Source organism: Ambystoma mexicanum, chromosome 2p, assembly GCF_040938575.1.
Source record: "Ambystoma mexicanum isolate Mex_15411 chromosome 2p, UKY_AmexF1_1, whole genome shotgun sequence".
Classification (NCBI taxonomy): domain Eukaryota; kingdom Metazoa; phylum Chordata; class Amphibia; order Caudata; family Ambystomatidae; genus Ambystoma; species Ambystoma mexicanum.
Genome location: NC_090923.1, coordinates 35,260,080 through 35,287,198, shown reverse-complemented (window position 1 = coordinate 35,287,198; position 27,119 = coordinate 35,260,080). Strand labels below are relative to the sequence as shown.

General features: G+C 50.1%; 1 protein-coding gene across 1 annotated transcript in view; it reads left to right on the top strand.

Moving 5' to 3' along the window:
* DUSP7 (dual specificity phosphatase 7) overlaps positions 1-18,278 on the top strand; it is a 48,235-nt gene extending 29,957 nt beyond the window's left edge. Inside the window, exon 3 of the mRNA XM_069643194.1 lies at positions 16,290-18,278. Within this exon, the coding sequence (XP_069499295.1) occupies positions 16,290-16,597 (308 nt within the window). The 3' untranslated portion in view covers positions 16,598-18,278. The remainder of the gene's footprint in view (positions 1-16,289) is intronic.
* The last annotated feature ends 8,841 nt before the right edge of the window (positions 18,279-27,119 follow it).

Below are 27,119 nucleotides of genomic sequence, written 5' to 3'. Positions count from 1 at the left end.
TAGCTGGCAGTCTTGCTGGCAGCCTCTGGGGGTCATGTATCATATGGCTTCCACTAAGCATTTGTGGTTCCTTGCTGGAAGTCTGGATGGTAGTCTCTGGTGGTCCTGTATTTTATGGCATCCACTAAGCGTTTGTAGTTCCTAGCTGGAAGTCTGGCTGGCAGCCTCTGGTGGTCATGTATCTTATGGCGTCCACTAAGCATTCGTGGTTCCTAGCTGGAAGTTTGGCCGGCAGCCTCTGGTGGTCATGTGTCTTATGGCGTCCACTAAGCATTCGTGGTTCCTTGTTGGAAATCTGTCTGGCAGCCTTGAGGTCGTGTATCCTATGGTGTCCACTAAGCCTTCGTGGTTCCTTGCTGGCAGTTCTGGCGGTCATGTATCTTATGATGTCCGCTATGCATTTGTGGTTCCTAGCTGGAAGTCTGGATGGCAGTCTCTGGTGGTCCTGTATCTTATGGCATCCACTAAGCATTCGTGGTTCCTAGCTGGAAGTCTCTCCGGCAGCCACTGGTGGCCATGTATCCTAGTCCACTAAGGATGTGTGGTTACTCACTGGAAGTCTGGCAAACTGCCTCTGGTGGTCCTGTATCTTGTGACGTCCACTAAGCAGTCGTGGTTCCTAGCTGGAAGTCCGACAGGCAGCCTCTGGTGGCCCTGGATCTTATGAGGGTTTACTCCCATGTAGGATTCTCCCTAAGGAGGGCATGGTTGGGTTTCTGAATCACGTAGTGAATTGTGGGTGTTTTCTTCACGGGGTGGGCCTGTGATTTGAGATCCGTCGGAACCTGTATGGGGCTACTGTAATGTTAGACATGCACATCTACTTGTTGGGCTTGACCCCGAGACACTAGTGCATCTTCTTACTATATTCACCTTGGTCTTTCTCTGTGTAGTGTTGATTCCTCTGGGCTCCTGTTTTCACCATCATAGGCTTTTTCAGGGCAGTGCATCCACAGCCCGTGGGAGCAGTTTGTTTCTCTAAATGGATAGTTCCGGAGGACTTAATTTCTGCAGGAGGCATGATGTGGATCCTCGCACCGCTGCATGCCCTCACACCGCTGCATGCCCTCACACCTCTGCATGCCCTCATCTAGTGCAGGGAGTTGTGATTCCAGCTTGGAAACTGCACCTGCCGCTATTCGGAGTGTGCGTTGGAGAGGGGCGGCATCACCACTTAATCGTTGTTTGTAGTCTACATGGCTCTTCCCCCACTCCTTTTATCAATAGTTCTTTTTCACTCTGGACAATCTCTGTAATGTCCCCAACCTTGCTCCTATGGTCCTCAGGGACTATCTTGCGAAGTGAGCAATTTCCCCCTCACATTGAGTGAGCAAATGGTTCTTGTGGCAGCACAAAGGTGGGTGGGAGTCTCCCAGAGAGTTGGTCGTTGTGTTGCAGCTTGGCAGGATTGATGCCTCCCACCCATTACAATTGTGTCCTCCATCCCTCGTCCAATAGTACACCTTCCCCATTGCCAACCTCTGGTTCTTTGTGTTAGGCTACTGGTGCGGGATGTTCATCTGGGCAACCAACTCTGGCTCCAGTGGGGCGTGCAGTATTTCTTCTGTGGGAAGCTGGGGCATGCAGTGCTTAAGAAATCGCCCACACTTCTGTGGGAAGCTGGGGCATGCAGTGCCTGAGAAATCGCCCACACTTCTGTGGGAAGCAAGGGCATGCCGTGCCTGAGAAATCGCCCACACTTCTGTGGGAAGCTGGGGCATGCAGTGCCTGAAAAAGCTGGGGCATCGCCCACACTTAGCTGGGGCATGCAGTGCGTAAGGATCACTCACACTTCTGTGGGAAGCTGGGGCAGTCACCCACACTTCTGTGGGACGCTGGGTTATTCTACGGGATAGCCACGAGGGGCTCTGGAAGCCACCTGCCATTGCCCGTTGTCGGGATCCACCCTTCAGTGTGGCTTCTTTTTGGGTGGCACTGCCAGTGAAGCACCACCTCATTGATAGGGATAACCAGTGCTCCAGATGAGATTTGTAAGTGGGAGTATTTTACTCCCTATTTATAAGTGGAGGAAGTAAAATCATTTTTTTAGGGAGTAAAAATCCCAATTAGAGTATTATAAGCCAGTAGAAATAAGTTTTAAATGAAAAACTGAAGTGTTTTTGTAATATTTATTTGCACCAAGTTATTCATGTACATATTTTTCATATTTTTTGTTGGCAGTATTTTTGCTCCCTATTTTTATTTTTGGGGAGTATTTGCCAATTGTTAGGGAGTAAAAGTGACCGATACAACCCTTATCTGTAGGGTTGGGGAAAATGTAAGCGGGTGGTTGGCCAGGACCAGAAGCGTGGAGTAAATATTAGACTAGAGGGCTCCGTCCCTGCGTGTTCCTATCCAGGCTGGGCTTCGGTGCCCCATAAGCTGGTACTGGGAGTGAGGCGGACTGTGCTATGAGAACATCTGGGCGTTCTAGAGCAGCCACAGCCTCGGAAAGAGCAGTAGGACCGGCTGTCTGATGTGTGCCTGGCTATTCGCTAGTCTCCCTGAACGGTGCACGGTCTCCCCAAAAGGACTGCCGGCACTGTGGCATTGCTCGATCAGCTGTGTGTTCCCAGAGTGGTGGCACCTGTGTGGATCCCCAGCCTGCTTAGTTCAGGCAGGGCATCTGGAAGGCTTATTGAACAGCCGCGTGGCTTGGCCTGTAGCTTTGCGTTAGTGTACCTTGCTACATGCTTGAGGGGGGATGTGGTCTTCTGGCAGGGTCATTAAGCAATATCGGAATGCCTGCATGCACATTCTTGAGGTAGTTGGTGTGTGCATGGTGGAGAGGTAGTTGGTGGGAGCATGCCAGAGGAGAGGTAGTTGGTGTGTGAATGGAGTAGGAGAGTTAGTTGGTGACTGCATGAAGAGGTAGTCGATGGGTGAAGGAAGATGGAGAGGTAGTTGGTGTTTGCATGGCAGAGGAGAGGTAGTTGGTGGGTGCATGTTGGAGGAGAGGTAGTTGGTGGGTGCAGGAAGATGGATAGGTAGTTGGTGGGTGCATGGCGGAGGAGAGGTAGTTGGTGGGTGCATGTTGGAGGAGAGGTAGTTGGGTGCAGGAAGATGGATAGGTAGTTGGTGGGTGCATGGCGGAGGAGAGGTAGTTGGTGTGTGCATGGCGGAGGAGAGGTAGTTGGTGGGTGCATGGCGGAGAGGTGGGTGGGTGCAGGAAGATGGATAGGTAGTTGTTGTGTGCATGGAGTAGGAGAGGCAGTTGGTGTGTGAATGGAGTAGGAGAGGCAGTTGGTGTGTGCATGGCGGAGGAGAGGCAGTTGGTGGGTGAATGGCAGAGGAGAGGTAGTTGGTGGGTGCATGGCAGAGGAGAGGTAGTTGGTGGGTGCAAGAAGATGGAGAGGTAGTTGGTGGGTGCATGGCAGAGGAGAGGTAGTTGGTGGCTGAAGGAAGATGGAGCGGTAGTTGGTGTGTGCAGGGCAGAGGAGAGGTAGTTGGTGTGTGCAGGGCAGAGGAGAGGTAGTTGGTGTGTGCAGGGCAGAGGAGAGTTGTCCTGTAGATTTGGCTTGGGGGTGGGTGGGTGGACTATGCTTTCGTGGGTGCCCCATGGGGGTTTACCAAATTGTAGCAATCTTCAGCTCAACAATTAACGGACTTTCTGTTTGGGGGCCATGCTGGCAATATGCCCCACCCACTAAAGATCACTAATGATCCAGTCCCCCTCTCCCCGATGGGTACGTGGAAGCCACATAGCCTTTAATTTTGGCTTCGACTGCTGCGTGCTGAAATCCCAGGGGAGGGGCTTTCCGATAAAATAGTTCTGCACACGCCTTTCTCGAATGTTCTATGATAACCGGAGTGCCGGCCCATTCTGCTTCCTGGCCCCCCACTCACTGTTGGGCTCGGATCGCCCAGTTGTTTGTTGTGTGCTGAGGCGTATGTTTGTTGTGTGGTCCTGCACACGCCTGCTGGGCCCTCCTGCCGGATGCTTGTTGCTATAGTGACGGGAAAGTGAGCATTACCTCACCCACTTACTGTAAAACCAAATTTAGTCTGTGCTGAGGTCAGATGAAAGCTTGCAAGCATCCGAGGCAATCCTTTTTCAAGAGCAGCAGCGAAATGCCTGTTTTGGTCAATTCTTTCTTTTTATAGTATTCGAATATATTTCCATTTTATCTGAGGAAGCCTACCTCGGAGTAGTCTACTTCTTCAAGATGTATTATATCGCGGTTGCCAGCGAACAGCCTTTGCTCAGAAGAAACGCTTTGTGGATAGCGAGCGTGGGGACCAAGGGCGATCGAGGGAGGGTGTAAGGCAGGAATCTGCAACCTGTGTCTTTCCAGATGTTCTGGACTACGACTCCCTTGATTCCTCACCATGTTGGGTAGGGCCAATGGAATATAGTCCAACTGATCTGGAAGGCCAAAGGTTGCAGACTCCTGGTGTGTAGGCGATTTGGGCCTCTACTCCTTGGTGGAGAAGGGGGTGGGGATTTGTGATTTTTGTGAGGATGTGGACTTTTGAGTCAGAGTGACCCCTGGTGGATGGGGGTGTGGGCACTTGGATATCATAAGAGTGTGTGCTGTGATTTAGGCCTGTGTGGGGACTGGGGAATTTGGTGCTCTGTGAGGGTATTGAGACTTGACCGTAGTGCTTCCTTGTGGAGAGGGAGAATGGGTATATGGGTGTCTGTGCACGTTGGTGAAGAGTGGGTAAGGGGAATTGGTTTGCATAGACTGTGTGGGATATTTTGGCCTTTGGGGGGGTGTGCATGATTTTGGGCATCAGTGCTCCGTGGTAGAAAGGGGCCTGGGAAATTGTTTCGCATGTGAGGATTTGGACCCAGTTGAGGGTGTGGGAATAAGGGCCTCTGTTAAGGTGTGGGGATTTGGGCCTGTGTGAGGGTGTTGACTTTTCAGCCTCCGTGCTTCCCAGTGGAGAGTGGGTGTGGGAACTTGATTCTCATAGTGTGTGGTGATTTGGGCCTGGGGGCCGAAGGAGTGGGCAGTGGGCTGGGGAATTTGGTCTTCCGTGAGGGTCTCGGGACTTGGAGCTTGGTGGTCTCTGGTGGAGAGAGTGTGTGGGGATTTGGGCATCTGTGCTGGTTGGTTGAGGGGGTATTGATTTGTTTTGCGTAGTCATTTAGGCTGCTTGTTTTGTGACTCAGTGCTCCCTGGTGGAGAGGGGGCATCGGAAGTTGGTGCACATGGAGTGTGTGGGGATTTGGACCGGTCTGAGGTGTGGATAGTATAAGAGCCTCTGTAAAGCTCTGGGTATTTGGGACTCTGTGTGTTCATTGTGGGAGAGGAGGTGTGGGAAATTGGTTTTCATCTAGTATGTGTAGGACGTTGTCCTGTGGGAGCGTGTGGGGGACTGAATATTTAGCTCTGTTTGAGGGTGTGGAGTGGATAAGGACCTTTGTTTAGGGGTGTCGATGTAGGTCTCTTTGCTCATTGGTGGAGAGGGAGTGTGGGGAGTTAGTTTGCATTGAGTGTGTGGGTGATTTGGGACTGTGTGGGGTGCCTGGGTTTTTGGCTCTGTTTGAGGGCGTGGATTGGATAAGGGCATCTGTTAAGGGGTGGGGATTTGGATCTCTGTGGTCATGGGATTTAGCAGTGCTGTAAGTGTGACGTACAGTTGAGTGGGCTCTAGCAAAGGGTAATGTCCTGAGGGGTTGCTGCCTCACCTGAACAATTTGTGATGTGGAGGCTCTTTAATGCATGATGACGCGGCACATCATCGTGAGTATAGAATAAAGATGGCGCTGCGTTGGCACAAAGGCAGTGCACGAGCAGGGACCGTTAGACAAACACCTCCATCTCCTTTATTTGCAGGCCCCGTCAGTCCCCAGAGGGTACAACACTTGTAAAGAGAGATAAGGAGACAGCCCAGGGTTCTGGGCAGCAAGGATCCTTCTTTTGGTCACCGCTGCCGGTAGGCAACAGTTGCAGCGGCTCCCGACTCGTGTGTAAAGACTGGAGGCGGGGTATTTGTACTCCTACCCTCTATATGGCAGAGTAGAAGCACAGAGCACCCACGCCAAGATTCTGTATTCAGTAGCAATGGGAGAGCAATCGTGGCCTAAGCTCTCGGGAGGTGCTATTGGCTAGTTCTTAAGTACAGTGTAGTCCCCAAGCCCCCACAAAGGAATGTCCACACACTGTTAGTGGTAACACAGTTCTTTATATAAATAAGGTTCGAGTTATATAAACGCACCATAACACACTTTGTGCTCAGGCAATACTATGAGACATGTACAATTTCTACGTGGTACCACAATTACTCTTAATGCACCAACTGCTGACAGTCTCACATGGCATACAAATCAAAAGCAAAAGGTATCACCAATAGACTTGGGAGGAAAACAAGTTGTTTAAACAATTGGCAGAATACTGGGCCCTTTCCACTAGGGACAGTTGTGACTATCCCCGCCACGTGGGGAACCTGTAAATAAGATATATTCACAATCCCAGTCCATATATTGTTTAGCAGAGTCTTAATTCCTTCCACAAAAATGTTCGACTACCCCAATGTACCTGGTTTAGCAGAGTTTGACGATGGGTTGTCGACAGATCCTTCTTGAGTTAACTTCCTTTAAGTCAGGAGCCACGGTTTGTCGAGATTCCTCGAAGAAAAGGGTGAAAAATGTTGTTGAGGCAGCAGCTTCGGTCCTTGCGGTGCTCGTTGACGATCGGTTGTGGACGTCCTACGAAGATGAGGCATGCGGTGAACCTCAGCGATGATAGTTACTTGCTGCAAAGAGTCAATGAATAACGTAGGCCCAGCAAGGGCGTCGGGTCGTCAGCGTTTGGCGTCGGCGATCAGGACTCGACCATGGCTGGCTTTCGGATCTTTGTCTGCATCTTTGTGGACTGCTGGTGGCGGGAAACCAACCGGCAGATTCTCCTTGGTTCGGCGGTGACCTTGACTTTCTCCGGTGGGATAAAGCGGTTGACAATGATGAGCAAGGGAATCCTTGATTCAAATGTCTTAGGCAATGGAGCATTGCGGCTTCGGTCGGTGATGATGCTCTGTGACGGCGATGGACTTCAATGTCCGGGCGATTCGCTTCAGATCCCTTGGCGGTCCCTGTCTCCGGTTGGCAGCCTTTCGAGGACGGACTTCCAGGGAGCCTTGGTGAAGGTTAGCTGGTGCACAATGTTCCCTCATAGCTCGGGACGAGGTCTCCTAGCCAGGTCCACCTCGGATCAGTTCTTGGAGACAAGACAGCTTTCGGGTTGCAGCAAAGGAAAGCAGCAGCAAAGCCGCCGTTTTCTAGCTGGCCTTCAAGGTAAGCATCAAGTTTTGACTTCAGCTTCTGAACGATTTCCTCAGTGAGAGGTCCCCAGATATACTGCTTGGCCTCTCATTCACTCTGTTGGGTCACACTCGGGCAACCAATCATTGAGAAGGCAGGCAGCCAATTGGGCTCACGGTGCAATCGGGTCATTCTTCTGCATCCAGACACTCGCAACAAGGAATGTGGAGTGGGACAAGCACCCAGCCATTCAGCACTCCACAATGCTTTCATCCTAGTTTCGGGCAGGGCTGTCTCATTCATTGTGTCACATACTAGAAACCAGACACCCATAACACGAAGTGTATATTGGTCCTACACTCCATTAACCCAGGTCCCAACCCATGGGCGTAGCCACAACATACAGTCATTGGGAAGGCTCCAGCCAGTATGGCCTGGACGTCCCCCCACAATACCATATATGGAACTTCCACCCAACAGCCAGTCAGGGGAAGGGATAGAGTCAGGGCTTCCCAGGACTTTGGGAAAACCTGGTAACAGGCAATAGGAAGCAAGAAGCCACAGGGGCCAGCTTGTCGCCTATCAGGAATCGACTGATTCCAATGGCAGGGCCTGGGTATCCTAAAATGGAGGATACTCTGAGCACCTGTCAAATTCAGCATGGAGCTGCATCAGCCCATATCCTGCTCTATCGGCCACACACAGGTGCCCAAAAACATACACTAGGGGTACAGGTTTGTACCCCCCACCCCTGGGTGCCAAAAGGGTATCCCAAGGGTCTGTTCACCACGACCAAAAAGAGGGAGAGCTGCACTGCCAGGAGTCCCACATGGACCCCTGTGCAGAAAATAACACAGAACATGCATGATAAAAGGAGTACAGGACAAGGACATGGAGGCCCTGTCCCTTCATTGCATTTCCAGCATCGCAACATGTATTCCTCGCTGTCTGTTAATGTGCGTTATCCCGCCAGTAAGATTGCGATCAAACTAGCCATCCTGATCAGTTCACATTATTGCCAGTACGCCACATTTTTAGGACCTTCCCTGTGCCACACCACCAGAGTATGTGAATTCCCCACAAGCTCTTCTCGCCCTACATGAGTTGGAAGATCAGTGCCAAGTACAGCCACGCATATCCAGGATTGCGGCTCTGATTGCACAGTGCAGGGGCGCCCTCTGGACAAAAACCAATTTGACTACTGTGTATATTGACAAAACAAAGGGTTGCAGTTCCTAGGTGAGTTCCTGTGTGCCCTCAACTGCAGTGCCGTCCATATGATGCCAGCTTCTAGACACATTTGGGGGACCCAGCCACGTCAACGGACGCACCATGTCTGGAGATGCGGGACCATAGCCCCCAAGGGAAAGATTCCCTCGACAACAAGGATCCTTGGCACCCACTCCTGAATTTATGTAGACCGCTCGCCTGCGACTTTAGGCCGTAGATGCAGCCTGTGGGTTGAGCGCCTCAAAATGTATTTTGACGCCACAGGCGAACTCTGAGACTAGGCTCGGAAGTCCACACATCTCCTCTGCGGGCCCTGCGGTCCATGGGGTATTTTAGACACTACGCCCCGCTGACGGCTCCTTTGCTCAGGATGTGTCAGTCATGAAGGAGTATTTCACACTTGTGGCAATTACAGATTATGAAAAATGTATCATGAGGTCAGTTACGCAGAAAGCTGGCAAAGTTTGGATGGTTTTCATGGGCACTTGCGCCATCTTGCATCCACGTATGCATGGACAGATGAGGATGAGGAGGTGTGATTTCAGCTCACCTACGGATGCCTGTCGGCGAAGTTGTAGAGATAAATCCTCTGTGAGTCAGGCATTACATTGCCTCGTATCTTGGAACTGAGACTCGCATCAGCTGGTGGATGTTCGGGCATCCCGAATGGAGTCGGCCCTCGAATCAGTAAATTTGGAGGATGTGTGTGCAGTGGGCAGACAGTCGACTGGCAGAGGTGGAAGGAAGACCACTTGGCAGAAGAAGGATCAGTCGCCAACGCAGCATACACCCAGTGTGACTATGTCATAACCCATCAGTGACTGCCCAGCCGAGGCCACACCTGTGGCAGATGTGGTGTTCCGAACCATTTTGTTCATGTGTGAAGAGCGCAAGCACCTGCAACCCGCTTGAGGGGGAGGGAACGCCCGAAAGTGCCATTTCAACATAGACCCTCACAGGTCGTGACCATGGAAGAGGTCCCACACGATGTAAACCAATTTCTGGAAGAGGATATTTTCTTCATTTTGTCAGTACTGACAGTCAGTGGCAAAGAGAAGCACCAGCCCAGGTCTGTAGTGAATGTGTGGTCATGGCTGACGCCCACTATCAGATGCTACACCCTACCCTGCCACTGTGGGAGATGAGGAGTGCGCATGTTCATGTTTGGGGGCAAATCCCCACTGCCACTAGAAGGTGTCTTCATGGCTCCCGTCCGATATGAAAATGTGTCCAGTAATGCACCTTTTTTTGTATACTGAGTAAGCAACCAGATCGTGCTCCGATGTGACGCTTCTGAAGCACTCCGACTGGTGCAGTTTGCATACCGAGGTTTTGCAGAAGACATGCAGACTGTGGTGGGGCGGTTCAAGGACGTTTTTCGCAGGGATTGGACAAATGTCAGGAGACCCAGCGTGGCTTCATATCGACAGAATGGTCCAGCCAGTGACATTGAAGCTCTGGATGGTACCATTTCACCGGCAGGAGCAAGTGGAACAGGAACTTGTTAATTTAGACATTGAGCCAGTGGATTTCCCCACCCCATGTGTCTGTTCCATTATCGCCTGAAAGCCCATGCGGCTTCACTTAGTTTGAATTTGCGTGGACATGCACCTTCCAAATAAGACCATAAAAAAGGGAGCATCACATTATGTCCACAATTGATGACATCTTCACCATCTTGCAAGCAGCCACATTCTTCTCCAAGTTAGACCTTGGAGCTGGCTACCATCACCCAGAGTCGAGGTATATTGCCACCTTCTCGACTCGTAAAGGACTCTTTTCATACAAGAGATTCAATATTCAGATATCCTCAGCCACAGAGGTCTTCCAGAATGCTATTCATCGTGCTCTGACTGGTCTGTCCGGAGCACTGAACATCAGTGATGATAGATATTTTTTTCTTTTTTTTGCTTGGTCCAAGTCTGAACACCTGGAGCGCCTGAGCATGGTGTTGGAACGTATCCAGGCACTTGGGTTGACATTGCATGAGGAAAAGTGTGAGTTCTTGATAAGACGGATCAATTATTTTTTTCTCAAACGGTGCGTCTCTGCCGAGTCCTCAAAAGTACATGACATTTGTATGGCCAAAGCTCCAGGGACGGTGTCCGGGGGAAGAGTTTTCCCAGTATGGTCACCTATTGTGGCCGTTTCATTAAGGACCTGGCATCAATCTCTGAACCACTGCGGAAGGAATCGGCATGGCAATGGACACCATTAGAACAAAGCGCGTTTGACGACATCAAGAAAGCCCTGTCGGAGGAATGCACGCTAGCATTCTTTGGCCCCTGTCTTGAGACTGAACTGGTAGTAGATGCCTGCCCTTTTGGCCTGGGCGCAGTTCTTAACTTAACCAACATGGTGATGTCCAGACGATTGCATATGCAAGCTACCATTTGTACATTTTTGGCAGGTCATTGCGGTTGGTGATTAATCACAAGCTGCGTCCTTTCCATTATGATCGGATTGTCGGCGAACCCCCAGCCAGGATCAAAAATGGCTTCTGACAATGCAGAAGTATAGTGTGACCCATGTGTACTGAACAGACACAGGAAACGCTGCTGACTTCCTGTCTCGACTCCCTGCCGAAAGTTCAACTGAGGAAACTGCGGAAACGGAAGACTTTGTACGTTTAACTGCAGGGAATATCCTGAACTCGATGGAGGTGGAGTAGCTAAGGAGCAAGTCTGAGCAGGATGACTGTTTCAACCTTCTGCGAGACGACATGACACAATGAGAAGACATCTTCATGATTACCTAATATCACTAGGAGGCAGCGTGCTGGTACGGTCATCATATCCCACTGGGAAGCTGTTCCTCACATATGAGCTATGTCTGCTCCAAGCTGTTGATGTCAAGGGGTCCATGGTGACCGCCTCGGCTGGTGTTGGAACCGTTACCTGAAATTCAGTTTGTTTCAGAAAATGTCAGGCTCCCCCAGCCCCTGAGAAGGGCCTGTTCCCACGAGAAGTAATGAGCAGGATATGAGAAGAGACCTGCAAGACAGTGGGCCTGATGACCATGACCAGCAGTGGCTGATGCAGAATGATGCCGAGAGAGGACAGTGACCATGAGAACCTGGTGGATGCATCTCAAGAAATGTCAGAGGAAAGAGATATCCGACTTGTGAGTCCAGGCGCCGGCATACCTAGAGGGCTGTGTAACAGATGAGTAATGTTATGCTGCAGTATGCTACCTATGCACAAAATTGTTGTTACGTGTTTGTTGCTCAATTATGAAAAAGGAGTGTGATATGGTGGCCCTTTTTATATGTGATGATGCGACAAGTCATTGCGCGTGTAGAATATAGTAGGCCCGCGTCGGCCAGAAAGCCGTGCACGAGCGGGGACCGTGAGACGCATGACTCTGTCTCCTTTATTTGCAGAGCCTGCGCCTTGGTACCGCCATTCCCTTGAGGACACAACGCTATACACCACAAGGCCCTGTAAACGTGTACTTGGGGTCACACCGCATGGTTTCGGATGGTATTCTTTGCATCCAGTGTACATTTTGTACATTAGCTTCTCTGGTATTGTGGATTGTATGTGCTGAGGGTCAGTAAATTGCACTAATTCTGTAAATGAATCGCCCCTAAGAAAGTGGAGGGGCGCAACGCTGTGTTTTCCAGGCAGCAAAGTGCATTTTGGAACACAAGTGACCACAGAATTTTATATTCGAACTATTGATAGCGACTCTAGCATGGAACTATTTTAAACCTGTAATGCAGACGGGACTCTCTGCTTGCTTCACGCACTCTAACAGTAATATGGCTAAAATCACAAGCCTTTTATACTCCTCCTTGTTGCATGTCACCCCGCCTGGGAGCGTGGTAGCTCCCAGGATGTTGTAATGGGTCCCAGGGCAGTAGCCACGTGACCAACCTAATAAAAGACACGAGCCGTTTCCGTCTCGTCAGTCCAACAAAGAGCTGACCCCCGTGTCTTTACTGCACCAACGCGTGCATCCGGGGGGGCGGGGCCTAGCACCAGGACGGTGCTCCTGCTGGGCAACACCGTCCCACATGAAGGTCCTTGGTGTGCGATCGCGGCTATCTGGGCAACCCCGGCCTGGTGCACCCAGAGCCGGGGCTGCAGTGAGCCGGGGCTGCAGTGAGCTGGGTGCCCCCAGCCCACATACTGTCTCCGGTGATCCGGATCCAGCAGGGAGGTCTACTGCATGGATGCAGTCTCAGGGGCTAGGTCGGGTGATCCCGACATCAGCGGAGGCCCGCCCCGGTGATGCGGTAGTGGGCCCCCGCCCCCAACACTCCTGGGCTTACTGGTGGAAATGGGGTGGGGAGTGAGAATTCAGGTCTCAACGGTGCCCTCCTGGAGAGTGTTTGTAATTTGCCCTGAGTCCTGGTGCAGGGGTTCCAGGACCTCCCATTCTGGCCACATAATGTGTGTTTGGTGACATGGGTCTGCCGACGGTCCCCTGTTGCCGGCACTTGGTTCATTCCGTTGCTGATTCCCGACCGCGCAGGAGAAATGATCACGTGCCTCTCAGAGCGGTTCATTCGATTGGGTGGGGGTCGTGTATAGCACCCCTGCAACCTGACCATCAGCCCGAGGGTTAGCCACACGTGTCTACTGGTATTCAAGCTGCTTCCCTTTTAAACGTAAGAAGACTGTGCTTATAGGAAGTACGACTAGATAAGGAAGAAAGTCCCAAAACCGGATCATTGCAGGTTTGCTCTTTTATGGGGCGGAAAGCGCAAGGTGCACGTTACCCGGAACAAGAGGCCTGTGTGAGAATACGGAGAATAGGGAGTGCAAGTCTCCCAGGATCATTGCCGAATGAATTCCCGAGACCCGGGACTTCGAGGGAAGTAACAAATACATGCATTGTTTTGATTGGCTTCCAAAATATTCCGAATTCTGTGTTTCTTCCTCCTTTTAAAATTCACTGAAAAACTGTAGGTGAAATCTGTAGACTCGTATGAAGTACGAGCAGGTGGCTCCAAGGGTGGGCCTGTGTTCCCTGAAGTCCGCCTTTTACACCCCACCCTCACTCTCTTCCCCCCCCCCCCGTGTTTCCATCACTCGAAAGGCATGTGTGAAATGTGCAGAGGCTTGTTTGAACACCAGCTTCTTAAACTGGAATACGAGCGCCTAGAGGCCCATGGGTGTAAAGCGCTATATTAAAATTGAATAGATAGAAACCGTTCTGTTGAAGAGTGAATCTGTTGATCACAATGTCAGCCTGGAAAAAAAGCGACCCTTTTTTCGGTGCGGCCTCACAGAGCCCAAGGGAGTCTTGCTTTTTTTTTCTTCTCTCAATCAAAAGACACTCCAGGCGGGTGGCATCCACCCGCCAAGCAAAGTTGGTCGACGCTATCCTCTTGCAATGTGCCCCTGTCCTGGGAACCTTTGAACCTGGCCTCTTCAGTTGGTCGACGCTATCCACTTGCAATGTGCCCCTGTCCTGGGAACTTTTGAACCTGACCTCTTCAGTTGGTCGACGCTATCCTCTTGCAATGTGCCCCTGTCCTGGGAACTTTTGAACCTGGCCTCTTCAGTTGGTCGACGCTATCCACTTGCAATGTGCCCCTGTCCTGGGAACTTTTGAACCTGGCCTCCTCAGTTGGTCGACGCTATCCACTTGCAATGTGCCCCTGTCCTGGGAACTTTTGAACCTGGCCTCCTCAGTTGGTCGACGCTATCCACTTGCAATGTGCCCATGTCCTGGGAACTTTTGAACCTGGCCTCTTCAGTTGGTCGACGCTATCCACTTGCAATGTGCCCCTGTCCTGGGAACTTTTGAACCTGGCCTCTTCAGTTGGTCGACGCTATCCACTTGCAATGTGCCCCTGTCCTGGGAACTTTTGAACCTGGCCTCCTCAGTTGGTCGACGCTATCCACTTGCAATGTGCCCTTGTCCTCGGAACTTTTGAACCTGGCCTCTTCTGCATGCGTTGACCACTCAGTGGGCCACGTGTTCCTCGGTTGGTCCTCCACTTCACACGCTGCTTTGTGACCACTCTGCAGGGGTCCCACCTTGAGGGGTGGTCCACAGACACCTTTATAGATTCGCTCTACTTCGTTGACGTGTTTCTTGGGCTCTCTTTAATCGTTGGATATTTTCCCATCCATGATGAGAATGGTCGCTGTCTTTACCATGGTCTCCATGTTCACATGGTGGTCATGGCAGAATGTCAGCCGTGCCGCGGGCACCGCGTAATGGCTGAACGTGCATTCCAGACACATGGGTGAACGTTTTGTGGAGGAGATCCCTTCCTAGAAGCCTCTTCCCCACCTGCCCCCTTTCCTAGCCCCCGGCTACGTCACTATACCCCACCTCTAGTTACCACCTAGGCTGGCACGAACGAATGTCCAATGCATCCGTGCAGTCATCCCCTAGACGGATAGGCTAAACCCTGCCCTTTACGCCCCCATGTCAACATTGTACTACCTGGCTAATTCCGAAGGGCCCTCTTCTGATCAGGTGGGAAGGTTCCTTGTACATCTGAGGTGCAATAAACGGGTATCCGCAGAAATAACCAAATGCAAAACTAACGGAGGAGAAATGACTGCATTTTTTCGAAATGTTTGTACTTTATTTGAAAAATAGGTGGGTGTGTGGTAAGGGTAATAGTTAACATAGGGTGGGGTGGGGTGCGGGGGTCTCCCCCCACATTATTAAAAGAACGAAAAAGTGCAAAAACTCTAAGTAACTTACGTTTTTCGACCAAAATAAATTCGGTCATTTCTCATTTGTTAATTTTATTTTCGATTTATTTCATGGACAACCCATGAAACACAGAAGTGCAGCTTCTGACGACGGTGGTTATGCAATCCCAGTCCTGTTTGAATCTTTTTAAATGCACAATGCTGCACACAGACATGTGTGGCTTTTGGTTGTTCCGGCACAGTCTTTATCATGATATCGGGGACGTGGTGTCCTCCAAAGGTCGGGGGAATATTTTCCCTGCAGTCTAGGCAGACTGACTTGACCTTGTCTCTATTCCTATTGAGATAAAAAAGAAACGTTGATATGATGGGTTATTTATAACGCGCTTAATAGCTAGAGATTTCTAAGCGCAGACCCGGGGATCGAGCCTGTGGTGCTCCTCCTCCCGAGACCAACTTTAGACCTGTGACTGAATAAATGCAAAAGAATATTTCAGTACCATCTCTTTTCTCAGTCTATGACGGAGTTAAAAACATTCCTCGATGTTTGGTACGCCTTCCTAGCAGAAGAGATGGAAACAATGTTCTGAGATTGAAATTCAATCTATCTTTAACTAATCAAGTCAAGAGTGCTAGCCGTAATATTCCGGGAACCCAAAGACACTGGTTGTTGCCCACTTAATTTCGAGACTTTAGAACATTGATACATTGAATGTCAATTTGTGTCGGCCAAAAGGTTGGTACATTGAATGTCAATTTCTGTCGGCCAAAAGGGATGACTATTTTAAATATGTTGTGCATTGTGAAAGGAGTTTACTAACCGAGCAGTTTTGGGGAAACAGTCTTAAACGTGAATCAAACATCCTTCATGCAGTGCTAAATTCGATTATGAATCTATGCAATGAAATTGTGTTAATGTTGGTGATGTTTAATCTTCTTATAATGATCATGTTTGTGAGTTTTTCTAATTATCGTGAAGATTTTATTATTAAACCAATCCACAAATATAAGAATAATAGCTTGACAGATTTCTTTATAAAGACAATTTGCCTTGTTTGGGCAGCACAGCACATGACCGGCGTTTTCTGGGTGCGTGCTGCAAGGATAAAGCTTTATTTGTGGAGAGCAGTCGCATGACCGGAATCTCTAGTCCTGTTCCTATTCTTGAACGCTAGGATGGTCCGTTGCTAGTTCCTAATGGCTCTCCTTTCCTTGTTTTGCAGATGAAGCTCGCTCCAATAAGTGTGGTGTCCTGGTTCACTGCCTGGCGGGAATCAGCCGCTCTGTCACGGTTACCGTCGCCTATCTGATGCAAAAACTCAACTTGTCTCTGAACGACGCTTATGATTTTGTGAAAAGGAAAAAGTCCAACATTTCCCCAAACTTCAATTTCATGGGGCAGCTCCTGGACTTTGAGAGGACCCTGGGGCTGAACAGCCCGTGTGATAATCGATCGCCCACCGAACAGCTCTACTTCACCACCCCAACAAATCATAACTTATTCCAACTCGATTCCCTGGAGTCAACCTGACGGCACCTCCTGGTTCTACGGGCGACCTGAGCCCTGAAAAGATTCCTATTTGAGCATTTCAGAAAATCACTCTCGTTGGAGAGCCTTGGAAGGGAGGGATGCTCCGGGCCAGGGAGTCCGATTTCTGCTTCGCAGGTGGAAGCTGGTGTCTTGACACAGGAAGGCCTATTGCCATGGATCAACGATGAGGGTTATTTAAAATGGCGATGGTGTGCGCGAAGCGCAGCCGATCCAGACCATAACGGTGCACTGCATGGAAACGCAAGCGACCTGTCTCTGACATGGTTGTGGAATGGATTGGAAACGTATGCACTTAACCTTTTTAGTAATGAACGGTGTGAGACTGTTAACCCATGTTTACTACCTGTGAATACTGTTACTCTACGGAGTACCGTGTTCATGCGCTTAAAAGTTCCATACTGTTAGTACAGTAACTTTTTAAAAACCTTGTCTTAATCTGATGTTCAAGTTGACCAAATGCACTTTGCACACTTGTTCTCCCGATGTGTTGTTGGTACTCCCGAACATTTGCTGGCGTGCATTGGGAAGATCTCTGGGGATCTCCTCCAGCTTGCCGCTAAACAGTTCCTTGCTCCGATCTGCACTGAATTGACCAATCCAATGTTTTACAGTTGTACATGGTCTTGGTGACCCGGTGGCACGGATTCCCAGTCCGCGAGGCCTACGGAGGGATGCCTGATGTTGGCCGCCAGTATGTGTGTACCGTATTGAGTGACAGCAGGAGTCATCCAGCCACCAGGAGGCAATTCCTGGAAGACAGTAGCATACTTGACGTGCAAGTAGCCATCTACCCCCTCTACGCGCAAAACCATAATGCTTAAAAGGAAGACGAGAGCCCTGTGAAGGGTCTGTGGCGAGCGGTGGGTGGATCGTGCCAATGGCCTGATCTCTAGCAGATTGTGGGCAGTGGATGGTCCCCTCTTAACGACGAAAAGGAGACCTGCAGCTTGGCACTTAAAACTTCTGTGTGTTCTGCCATGGGTTTTAAAGAAAAAAAAATGGTTATTTTTGGCAGTTGTGTAAAACATCCTGAAGGGGTATGTTTGTGTGGGAATAAGAGGCGCTTTACATATTGCTGGCTGCAGTGCAGCCCTACTCGAGCCCTGCTTTTCCGCCCTCCGTTCCATCAACTTGCACCCTATAAAATGCCACGAATTTTTCTAAAGTTTTTGGGGTAACTTTTCCAAGCGGAGGCATGACTGTGTGGCCTGGCAGTGCACTGATCTTTTTTATTTTCAGGCGAGGTTGGATTGAAAGCTTTTCTTATGCGGTTTGTGTGTGTGGGGCGCGCGGCGTCGGTGGAGATGAGTGAGTGCAGACCAGGCGCGCAATTGAAAATGTGATTGGACCGCATGTGACCTCACTGAGTATTTCCGGTTTCAGGGGTTTCGGACCGTGCATTGGTGCTGCTGTCACGGCTACGGCTGGGTGTGGCAGAGGTTTCCATGCCGCGTGGTCTCTAAACAGGTGCACCTCTTTCATTTGTACGAACAAATGCTTGGTGAGTTGGGGCAGGTTGCTTTGCTTTTTCTACTTTATGAAGGAAAAAATGGTGACTATATATGTATATATTAATATGAATGTATATATACATATGCAACCTGAACTAATTGTGGGTCCCTGTTTATATATTGCAAATAAATATTTTTTCTTTATACAACTTGTGATTGTTTTGCATGCTGTCCTGTTCCGCCTCTCTAAAATCTGGGACGATGCCGGTAAATGGGCTTTTAGCCATGAAATGAATAGCTGATCAGTGAACCCTCTCCGGGCTACCAGCATGATATGATCACTTAATACCGAGAGGTTTCTAAGCGTGGTCCCGGGGGTCGAACCTGTGGTGCTCCGTGTCGTCTTGCTTCCAAGAGCAAATACGTTGCCCCTGAGCTATCCTCCCGAGTCTCCCGAACCAGTACTTCTTCATGCTCCCCTACTCCAACATTACACATGATGCAGGCATTAGTAGATACGCCGGGAATTCTAAGAGCTGAGACCAAGATCTAGTATCCCAGCGATATCCAAAAACGATCCTCCCTCGTTCCCTGAGATGTCCAAAGCAAGCCGGCCCGCCCGCCCACCCTCACTCTCCTAAAAGAGACCAGACGCGTAATCATTCCTGCGAACATGACTCTCCATTTTGATGGCAACCACGAGATATTGACTAACCAAAGATAAGCGTACCGTGGTGGCAGAGGAATTGCTACCTGTATACCCAGTTACGGACGGGTAAACCCTGCTGCTAAGTACCCCGTGCACCACCGCATGAAAGTATGAAGTAAGCCGCTCTGTATACATGAATGCAGGGCTCTGCACCACTTGGCTCTCCAGGTGTGTTGGACTACAATTCACATCATCCCTAACCAGCTGAGTCAACAGCCCGATATCATGGGATTAGTAGCCTGAAACATCTGGCGAGCCCCAGGCTGCAGACACCTGCTTTAAGGGTACAATAAGATGAAGACAAGGAGGCTAAGAAATTGTACCACCTTTACTATATGTCCTGGATCCAACGTCTTATCGCAGCCCTACTAAGCTCTACGCCCCAAGTGGCCAAGTCTGAGCATCTGGGGTTAGGGGCCCAGGCCTGCAGGATGAATCCTGAAGCCACTGACGAAATACCCTCCTGGGTCCATCTCTTGAGGCATCCCACCATCGTGGTCAAGAGCCCCCGATATAAGCCGTGGATGACTGGATCCCTTCTCGATCAGGCGGTACCAGAAATCTGGAAGTTCAGAGCTAATTCTAGGGCTAGCGAGAGCCAAGGCTGACCAGAACCATGTCCGCCCTCAATTTCAAAATGAGCGTAGGGGTTCTGGTAAAGGACAGAAAGCAGAATAGGTCCCAGTGCCCCAAACCTAAAAGAACGCTTCTGGGGTAAGTACAAGATATTCTGGGCACCAGCTAACATACAGTGGAAGCAGATTGCTGAGACGGGCAATACACTGGTCCACTTGAATTTGTCTCCATCTCTTCAATAGTATTAATACGACTGCTCGGAATAGTCTCCAGCTGCTGGAATCTTCCAGGTACCTGGAACAGAAATTTGCTACCTGGTTTGCGGAACCTGGAAGTAATTCCACCAGAAGTTTGTGATCTGAGGCCGAACTCCGAAAAAGGATGTGGCCAGATCAGAAAGCCTATGTGCCATGTATACTCCTGTCTGGGCTCTAACGCCGCCAGGAGTGCATCCATCGTGCACCGCTGACCAGGGTTCCAGAGGTGTCTTGTTACAAGTAAGCAGTGCTGGGATGTCATGTTATTTCAGAGCGTCAATTTCAGGCTAACATGGCTGCCACAGACGTTCCCATTGTTACAAGGGACCTGGAGTGTAAAATCCTGCTTCCTCAATCTGGGCGGGTTGGTCGGGGTAATGTTTATTTCCTTTTGTCATCATAGAGAAGCCAGGCAAAGCCGGCTGCCTTTTAATGGCCATGTATACTCCTGTCTTGGCATGTCCGGGCCAGGATGGGCCTCAGAATGACGAACGACCACGGCATGCTTCCAGCTGTATAATTCAGTGTAAGGTTAACCTCATGCTACCTGATTAGTCCCACTGGTTGTCATCAAACATCTGACTGTAATGGCCTTCACCCAGGAGCTAGCCAAAGTAACGGCCACCCATGGCCTACAGTCAGTTCTCTCAACAAGTCAGCCATGTTGTTATCACCTTGATCACTAAGCCACAGTTTAACCAACTCTTGAATGAGCACTGCCGGCATAGCCCTGTTGGGCGCAGCTTTTCCGGTTTCTGCTCTTCAACCCTTTGTTGTTACCGTTACACTCCCAACATTTGCCTGCTGTGATCTGTACTCCTACTGTACTGCTACATGGGCATAATAGGCTGGGCAATTTCTGGGCTCCTGAAGATTTAACAGGAATGTTGCGTACGCACTGGTACTGATTGTGCACCTCCCTTGTATCGCTACCTTGTAACGTGTAACCATGTAACTGTTGTTTCTAATACCTACCTGCATATCCGACGTAACCCCCTGCACCATGGGGTGGGGCTTTCCCGGGAATGTATGCCCACACTAGTGTTTTTTATGCCTACTTGTATATCTGACGTAGCTCCTCCAGGCTTCTCTGGATATGGCCTTTACGACCAATCCCTGATTCTGTATCTTCATGTCTTGCCCTAAAGAGTATGACTGGGATACTGCACTTGCAACTGTAACTAGTGCCTAGATGTCTCAGGGTTTTGTGTGCTGCTATACATGTATAAATAAGTCTTTTTACGAAGCACCGAGCCGCAAAGGGCCCTGCTAGCATCTCCTGAACCCTTTATGTGCAAGCTGGAATCCATCAAGCTTTGATCCAGCCCGAGCTTCACCTTCCTCCCCACTCCTCATCAGACTTGCATCTGTGTGGAATTGTAGACTTTGTGTAGAAGGGAGCACGGCACGCTCGTTCCCTGCTGTTAAATCCCATCTCGACTATTACTACTTTTGAAAGAGGAGCCCAAACGAGCTCTGTCTGCCTTATACTGGATAGCTTCTTTTTGATGTAAAGTCTCTGAAGGGCCCTGCGCTGAAGGGCAGCCAGTTGACCATGGACAATGATCCTGGCCTGAAACTGCGCTGGGGAGTCCCAGCATCCTTGGTGTCTGCTTTAGTTCCCACACTAGCCGTCGGATACCGTTTTGTGGAATGCGGAGAGTAGAATTGCCGCAATCGACCAGAAACCCTTGGAGCGGTGTAACCTATGAAGGAACCCTGTCTGTCTTCTTCCAGTTCACTGCAAGTACCACATGGTACAGAAGAGAGTTCACCAGCACAGCTGGGAGCAAGCTTTTCCAGCTGACCTGGCTGTGATCGGAAAAGTGTCCTGAAAAATCATTATGCACACCCCTCTTCTCCGAGGATAAGCCGCTACCTGAACCCGTTTTGTAAAACACAAGGGAGCTGGAGCGAATGAAAGAACTTTAAAGTGGTAGTGCTACCCCTCCTAGGAGAATTTAAGGTATTTTCTCTGCTCCTGAAAAATGTGAACAGTTAAGTAAGTGACTTCCAGGTCCAGGCAGCCCAACCATCCCCACATCCCTTTGTTAAGCGATGGTCTCCACTTTGAAATAAATGATTGAGAGCTCTTAGATTTATCACTGGGTAAAAACCTGTGTCCTTCTACTGGACCAGAAACCAGTTGCTCAACACCCCTCCAGGAATAAAACTGGATTTCTCTGTTGCCCCCACCTACAAAAGCTCTGGTACATCTTGAGGATCAAGGAACGACCTTCCTGATGCCACATCTCTCTCCTGGGCAGCGTAGCCCATGGAGGGGGAAAAGGGGTGGGGGATTCTAACTGCAGCCTCTGCATTGTCTGTAAAATCCATGGACCTTGGGAAACGGTCAAACGGTGTGGCCCCCCGCCCCATCTGAGGTAGCCCCCGTAAAGATACCGACGGCTTCCCTTGGAGAAATTAAGGCCATGTTAGCCCCTACTTTCGTGGCTCCCGAAAGACTGTACTCCTTGAGGAAAGTCCCAAGAGGATGAAACTCCAGCCCGCCACCATGCTGACTACAGATGAGGACTGAGGGTCGTGGCCACTGTAACGCCCGGCTTTTCGAGAGGCTCTGCAGAGGGGATCTTTTCCTTATGTAGGCTTGAACCTCATCAATTGCCAAAATCTATTTACACAAAGTCCTCCCCAAAAGGTTTGGATGTGTTACTCCCGAGTCCAAAGAGGCTGTCATTTCACCTAAGCAGGTATCCCCTTCCTCCTCTCCTGCGCCATGGACTTGTTGGCCCTCTGGGTAAAACTACTCATAGGTACTTGATCAAGCACTGTTGGGCCACATTTTGGCCTCCTCTGCAAAGACCGGGGTCTTCACAATGGGGCCTGAGGTGTTGAGTAATCTCTCCAGACAGGTGATCAATGCACTGTGCCCGCCCACCCCCCAACCCCTTGTTGGATTGATCCCAGTCATATTTCCAAAAGAACAGCATTTATCCCTGGGGGGCTCAGTTGCGTGCTGCCCTCTCATCCCCGTTTTCTTCCCTTGCTTGCAAGCCCCCTAACGTGTCCCCAAAAATGATTCTACACATATTGGCACCTCTTTGAGTTGGCTCGCTGCAACAAGAATTAGGCTTCCGAATAATTTACCATCAGGCTTCACCCAGGATATACCTGCAAGCCTGCATGCACAGGACATGTAACCCCCTACATTGGCCTAGGGTCAGGAGGATAGCTGGGGGCAACACGTTTGCCTTGGAAGCAAGAAAACGCGGAGCAACACATGTTCGAATCCTGGCCCAGCGCTTGGAGGCTAGTATCTGGTATTAGTTAATTGTGGAAGCAAAATACCCCATTACAGTTAAACCCTTGTTTCTGAACTCTGATGTGCACGCAATACTCCCTGGGAGGTATTGATGCATGTGCTGCAGCGAGGCAGTTATTAACATGTGTGAGGTCCCCTGTCGGTGGGTGGTATACACCCTCCTTTTCTCCAAACTAAAATGTCTATCCATCGTGCCCAGATAATCGCCTGTCCTGGTGAAAGGGTGCCACTCACTATTTAGCTTGACTGGCATGAAATGTGTTGACACCAGTTTGGTCTTTTAACGGGTTTGCTTGCTTCCATTGTATTGAAACATGTATCCTATTGTCTCCTGGGGATAGCACAGGGGCAACGTGCTTTCCTTGGAAGCAAGACTACACAGAGCACCACAGGTTCGATCTCTGAGTCTGCGCTTAGAAACCTCTGGGTATTAATATCAACCAAGCAGCAAACATCCTCACCTCACGGGCCTCTGATACCATTTGCCTTTTATGCTCTCAATTGCGGTCCCATATCTGGGTGTGGGTCATTTAACTGTTCTGCATCAACGGTGAACTTATGACCCATTTTTTTTATAAATGTTCAGTAAAAAACATTTCGGACAGAATGAGGACCCCCTTGCTATATTTTTGCGATCCTCTTTCAACACTGCCAAAACAAGGACCCCCTCCCTTGACCTCCCCGAACTCGTGCATCCACATCTGATTGCACCGTCCCTCTAAATATGCTTTCTTTTCGGAAGCCATTTTGGATGTACCCGTTTCCCCCACTCTGGTGTAGATGCCTGTGGTGCCATCCACCACTGTACTAATGCCTAGGTGGTCGCTCTGATTTGCCACTCGGCTGTAATTGCCTTGTTGGGTGAACCTTGAGGAGTTCTGGAATGGCACGACGTGGCAGCGCAGCAGCCGCCGGGGAGTTGGTACCTGTATGTGGCTTTGAACCCGTGCGTGCCCAAGAGTTATACCATGCCTGGCCCTGTGACCTGCTGAACCGGAAACGGAACTTTGTCAGTAAGTGCAGTCATTGGGAATGGCTGTTTAGTGACGCACACTCCTGCATGTGCAGCAATACTGATTGTACAGCTGCTGGTAACTGCGTTGCAGTGGTAGGGGCCTGTGACAGAAATACTCGAGCCTGCGCTGGTATCCCACCCACCGCTACTGGAGTCGTTACTTGGGCGCAGTCGACAGAAGTCGCAGCCGGCACTTCCTTGGGCAGGTGAAGTAACTATGCCAATAACTGCTGTAATGGTCCCTTAATGTGTACCCCTCCTGGTGCCATTGACTGCGCTGGCAGCGTACTCCGTACAAAGACTGGCATACTGGGTACCTGTATTGGGGCAACTGGTAGATTCCTCTGCTTTTCCCTACTACAGTTTGCTGCTCGTTCTCTCACTGCTACTGCAAACCTATTTTTGAAGAACACTTGTGTTCCTTCTAAAATGCCGAAACCCAGGTTTGGTGTGATAGCCACTTGGCCCGAGAACATTTTTAATGCTGTTTCCTGCAGACGCTTATACTCTTTTTTTATTGTTTAAAAACGATGTCTTCTGTGAAAAGCCATGTACGTGCCGTTCCTTTTCTCTCCCCCCTGCTCCACCGTGTCTCCTTGCTCTCAACACCTCTGACCCATCACGATCCACATGCTACCAGAGAACCAGTACCCCTCTCTTTCCCCCTGCCACGCTCCAGTGGGAAAGGGGTTCCAGAAAGCACACCTTACCTCTGTTCTAAACTACAAGCAAGACAACAGCAAGTCCTGTGAAGCTGGTTTATCAAACCAATTAATGTGTGGGGGGACCCCCGGTGGGCAGGGTTATTGACGGTGCATGGGGTTTTGTGGCAGGCCATTTTAAAAATGTTTGGGGTCCCCTTTGCCTATAGCTGGGGAATCCCTTCTGAGGCAGTTGTGTTGGCTTTGCCAATGCTTGTTATTGTAGATTTGCCATAGAAGATAATTCTCAATGTTTCCATTTCATAATGTCTGACAGATTGCCCAGCTCCTTGTTTGCCCTGCGGCCTTGTTCCTGTTTTCTGAACAATGCCAATCATGCGGACTCTAGAAGTTGCCCATGCCTTGTGTGCATACTGCTATGTAGCCAAGTGGACGCCACTCAGCTCTAGAAGTTGCCCATGCCTTCTTTGCATACTGTCATGAAGCCAAGTGGCCGCCACTCGGCTCTAGAAGCTGGCCATGCCTTCTTTGCATACTGTCATGAAGCCAAGTGGCCGCCACTCGGCTCTAGAAGTTTGCCATGTCTTGCTTGCATACTGTCATGAAGACAAGTGGATGCCACTCGGCTCTAGAAGTTGGCCATGCCTTGTTTGCATACTGTCATGAAGCCAAGTGGCCGCCACTCGGCTCTAGAAGCTGGCCATGTCTTGCTTGCATACTGTCATGAAGCCAAGTGGACGCCACTCGGATCTAGAAGTTGCCCATGCCTTCTTTGCATACTGTCATGAAGACAAGTGGACGCCACTCGGCTCTAGAAGTTGCCCATGCAGCTCTAGAAGTTGCCCATGCCTTGTTTGCATACTGTCATGAAGACAAGTGGATGCCACTCGGCTCTAGAAGTTGGCCATGCCTTGTTTGCATACTGTCATGAAGCCAAGTGGACGCCACTCGGATCTAGAAGTTGCCCATGCCTTGCTTGCATACTGTCATGAAGCCAAGTGGCCGCCACTCAGCTCTAGAAGTTGCCCATGCCTTCTTTGCATACTGTCATGAAGACAAGTGGACGCCACTCGGCTCTAGAAGTTGCCCATGCAGCTCTAGAAGTTGGCCATGCCTTGTTTGCATACTGTCATGAAGCCAAGTGGATGCCACTCGGCTCTAGAAGTTGGCCATGCCTTGTTTGCATACTGTCATGAAGCCAAGTGGACGCCACTCGGATCTAGAAGTTGCCCATGCCTTGTTTGCATACTGCCATGAAGCCAAGTGGCCGCCACTCGGCTCTAGAAGTTGGGCATGCCTTGTTTGTATACTGTCATGAAGCCAAGTGGACACCACTCAGCTCTAGAAGTTGCCCATGCAGCTCTAGAAGTTGCCCATGTCTTGTTTGCATACTGTCATGTAGCCAAGTGGACGCCACTCAGCTCTAGAAATTGCCCATGCTTTGTTTGCATACTGTCATGAAGCCAAGTGGAAGCCACTCAGCTCTAGAAGTTGCCCATGCAGCTCTAGAAGTTGCCCATGTCTTGTTTGCATACATGGAGCCAGGTTGACGCCACTCAGCTCTAGAAGTTGGCCATGCCTTAAACTCATTTGACATGGATATATTGGGAATTATGTATATGATTGGCCAATTTAAAATGGGGTCACAATAGCACTATGTGTCCTTTTATTTCATGATTAGTTACTCCATGTCTCACCCCATCGCCGCTCCCAGCTGCTGATAATAGGTCTCTGTGTCAGGCCACTGATGGGGAGTGCCATGGGGCTGTGGCAGGCCACTGATGGAGAGTGCCATGGAGGTGTGGCAGGCCACTGATAGGGAGTGCCATGGGGGTGTGGCAGGCCACTGATGGGGAGTGCCATGGAGGTGTAGTAGGTCACTGATGGGGAGTGCCATGGAGGTGTGGCAGGCCACTGATGGGGGTGCCATGGAGTTGTGGCGGGCCACTGATGGGGGTGCCATGGAGTTGTGGCGGGCCACTGATGGGGACTGCCATGGAGGTGATTCAGCTACTCGTGTTGTATGTAGTTCAAGGCTCTCTCCACAGCTTCTCCCAGTGGTGAGGAAGGTCTGAAAGGGGTGGTGTCTTGGCTCAAGTTCACTGCCTTGTCTCTGAGTGCTGAGTCAATCGCCAGCCCACCCGATCTGCCGTGCCTCCTTTTCCATATGACGCTGGCTGGAGCCTGACCGCCATCAGTGAGCCTGGCATCTGGCACTTGAGCTATCTTTCCCGTGCCCCCCTCCATGTTCTGCCATATGCATGTTCGTCCTCCCCCTGTGTAGTAGTACATCCTGTGTACAGAAGTACAAGGATGTGTAAAGTCCAAAATGCACACTCAGCCCTCACAGTGCTATAAAACAAGAGCCAAAACAACCATGAAGGTAAAACGGGCACAGATATGTACTTCCTTCACCCTTTGTGTTAACCTGGACCGAGGGAAGGCTACACTCTCCAGAGGGGTGTGAATGTGATCCAGCAGTGAACCAAACGACAGTCCAAAATTAAGAGAATTCCCAATCAGGGTTTAATTAAGAATATAAGCACTT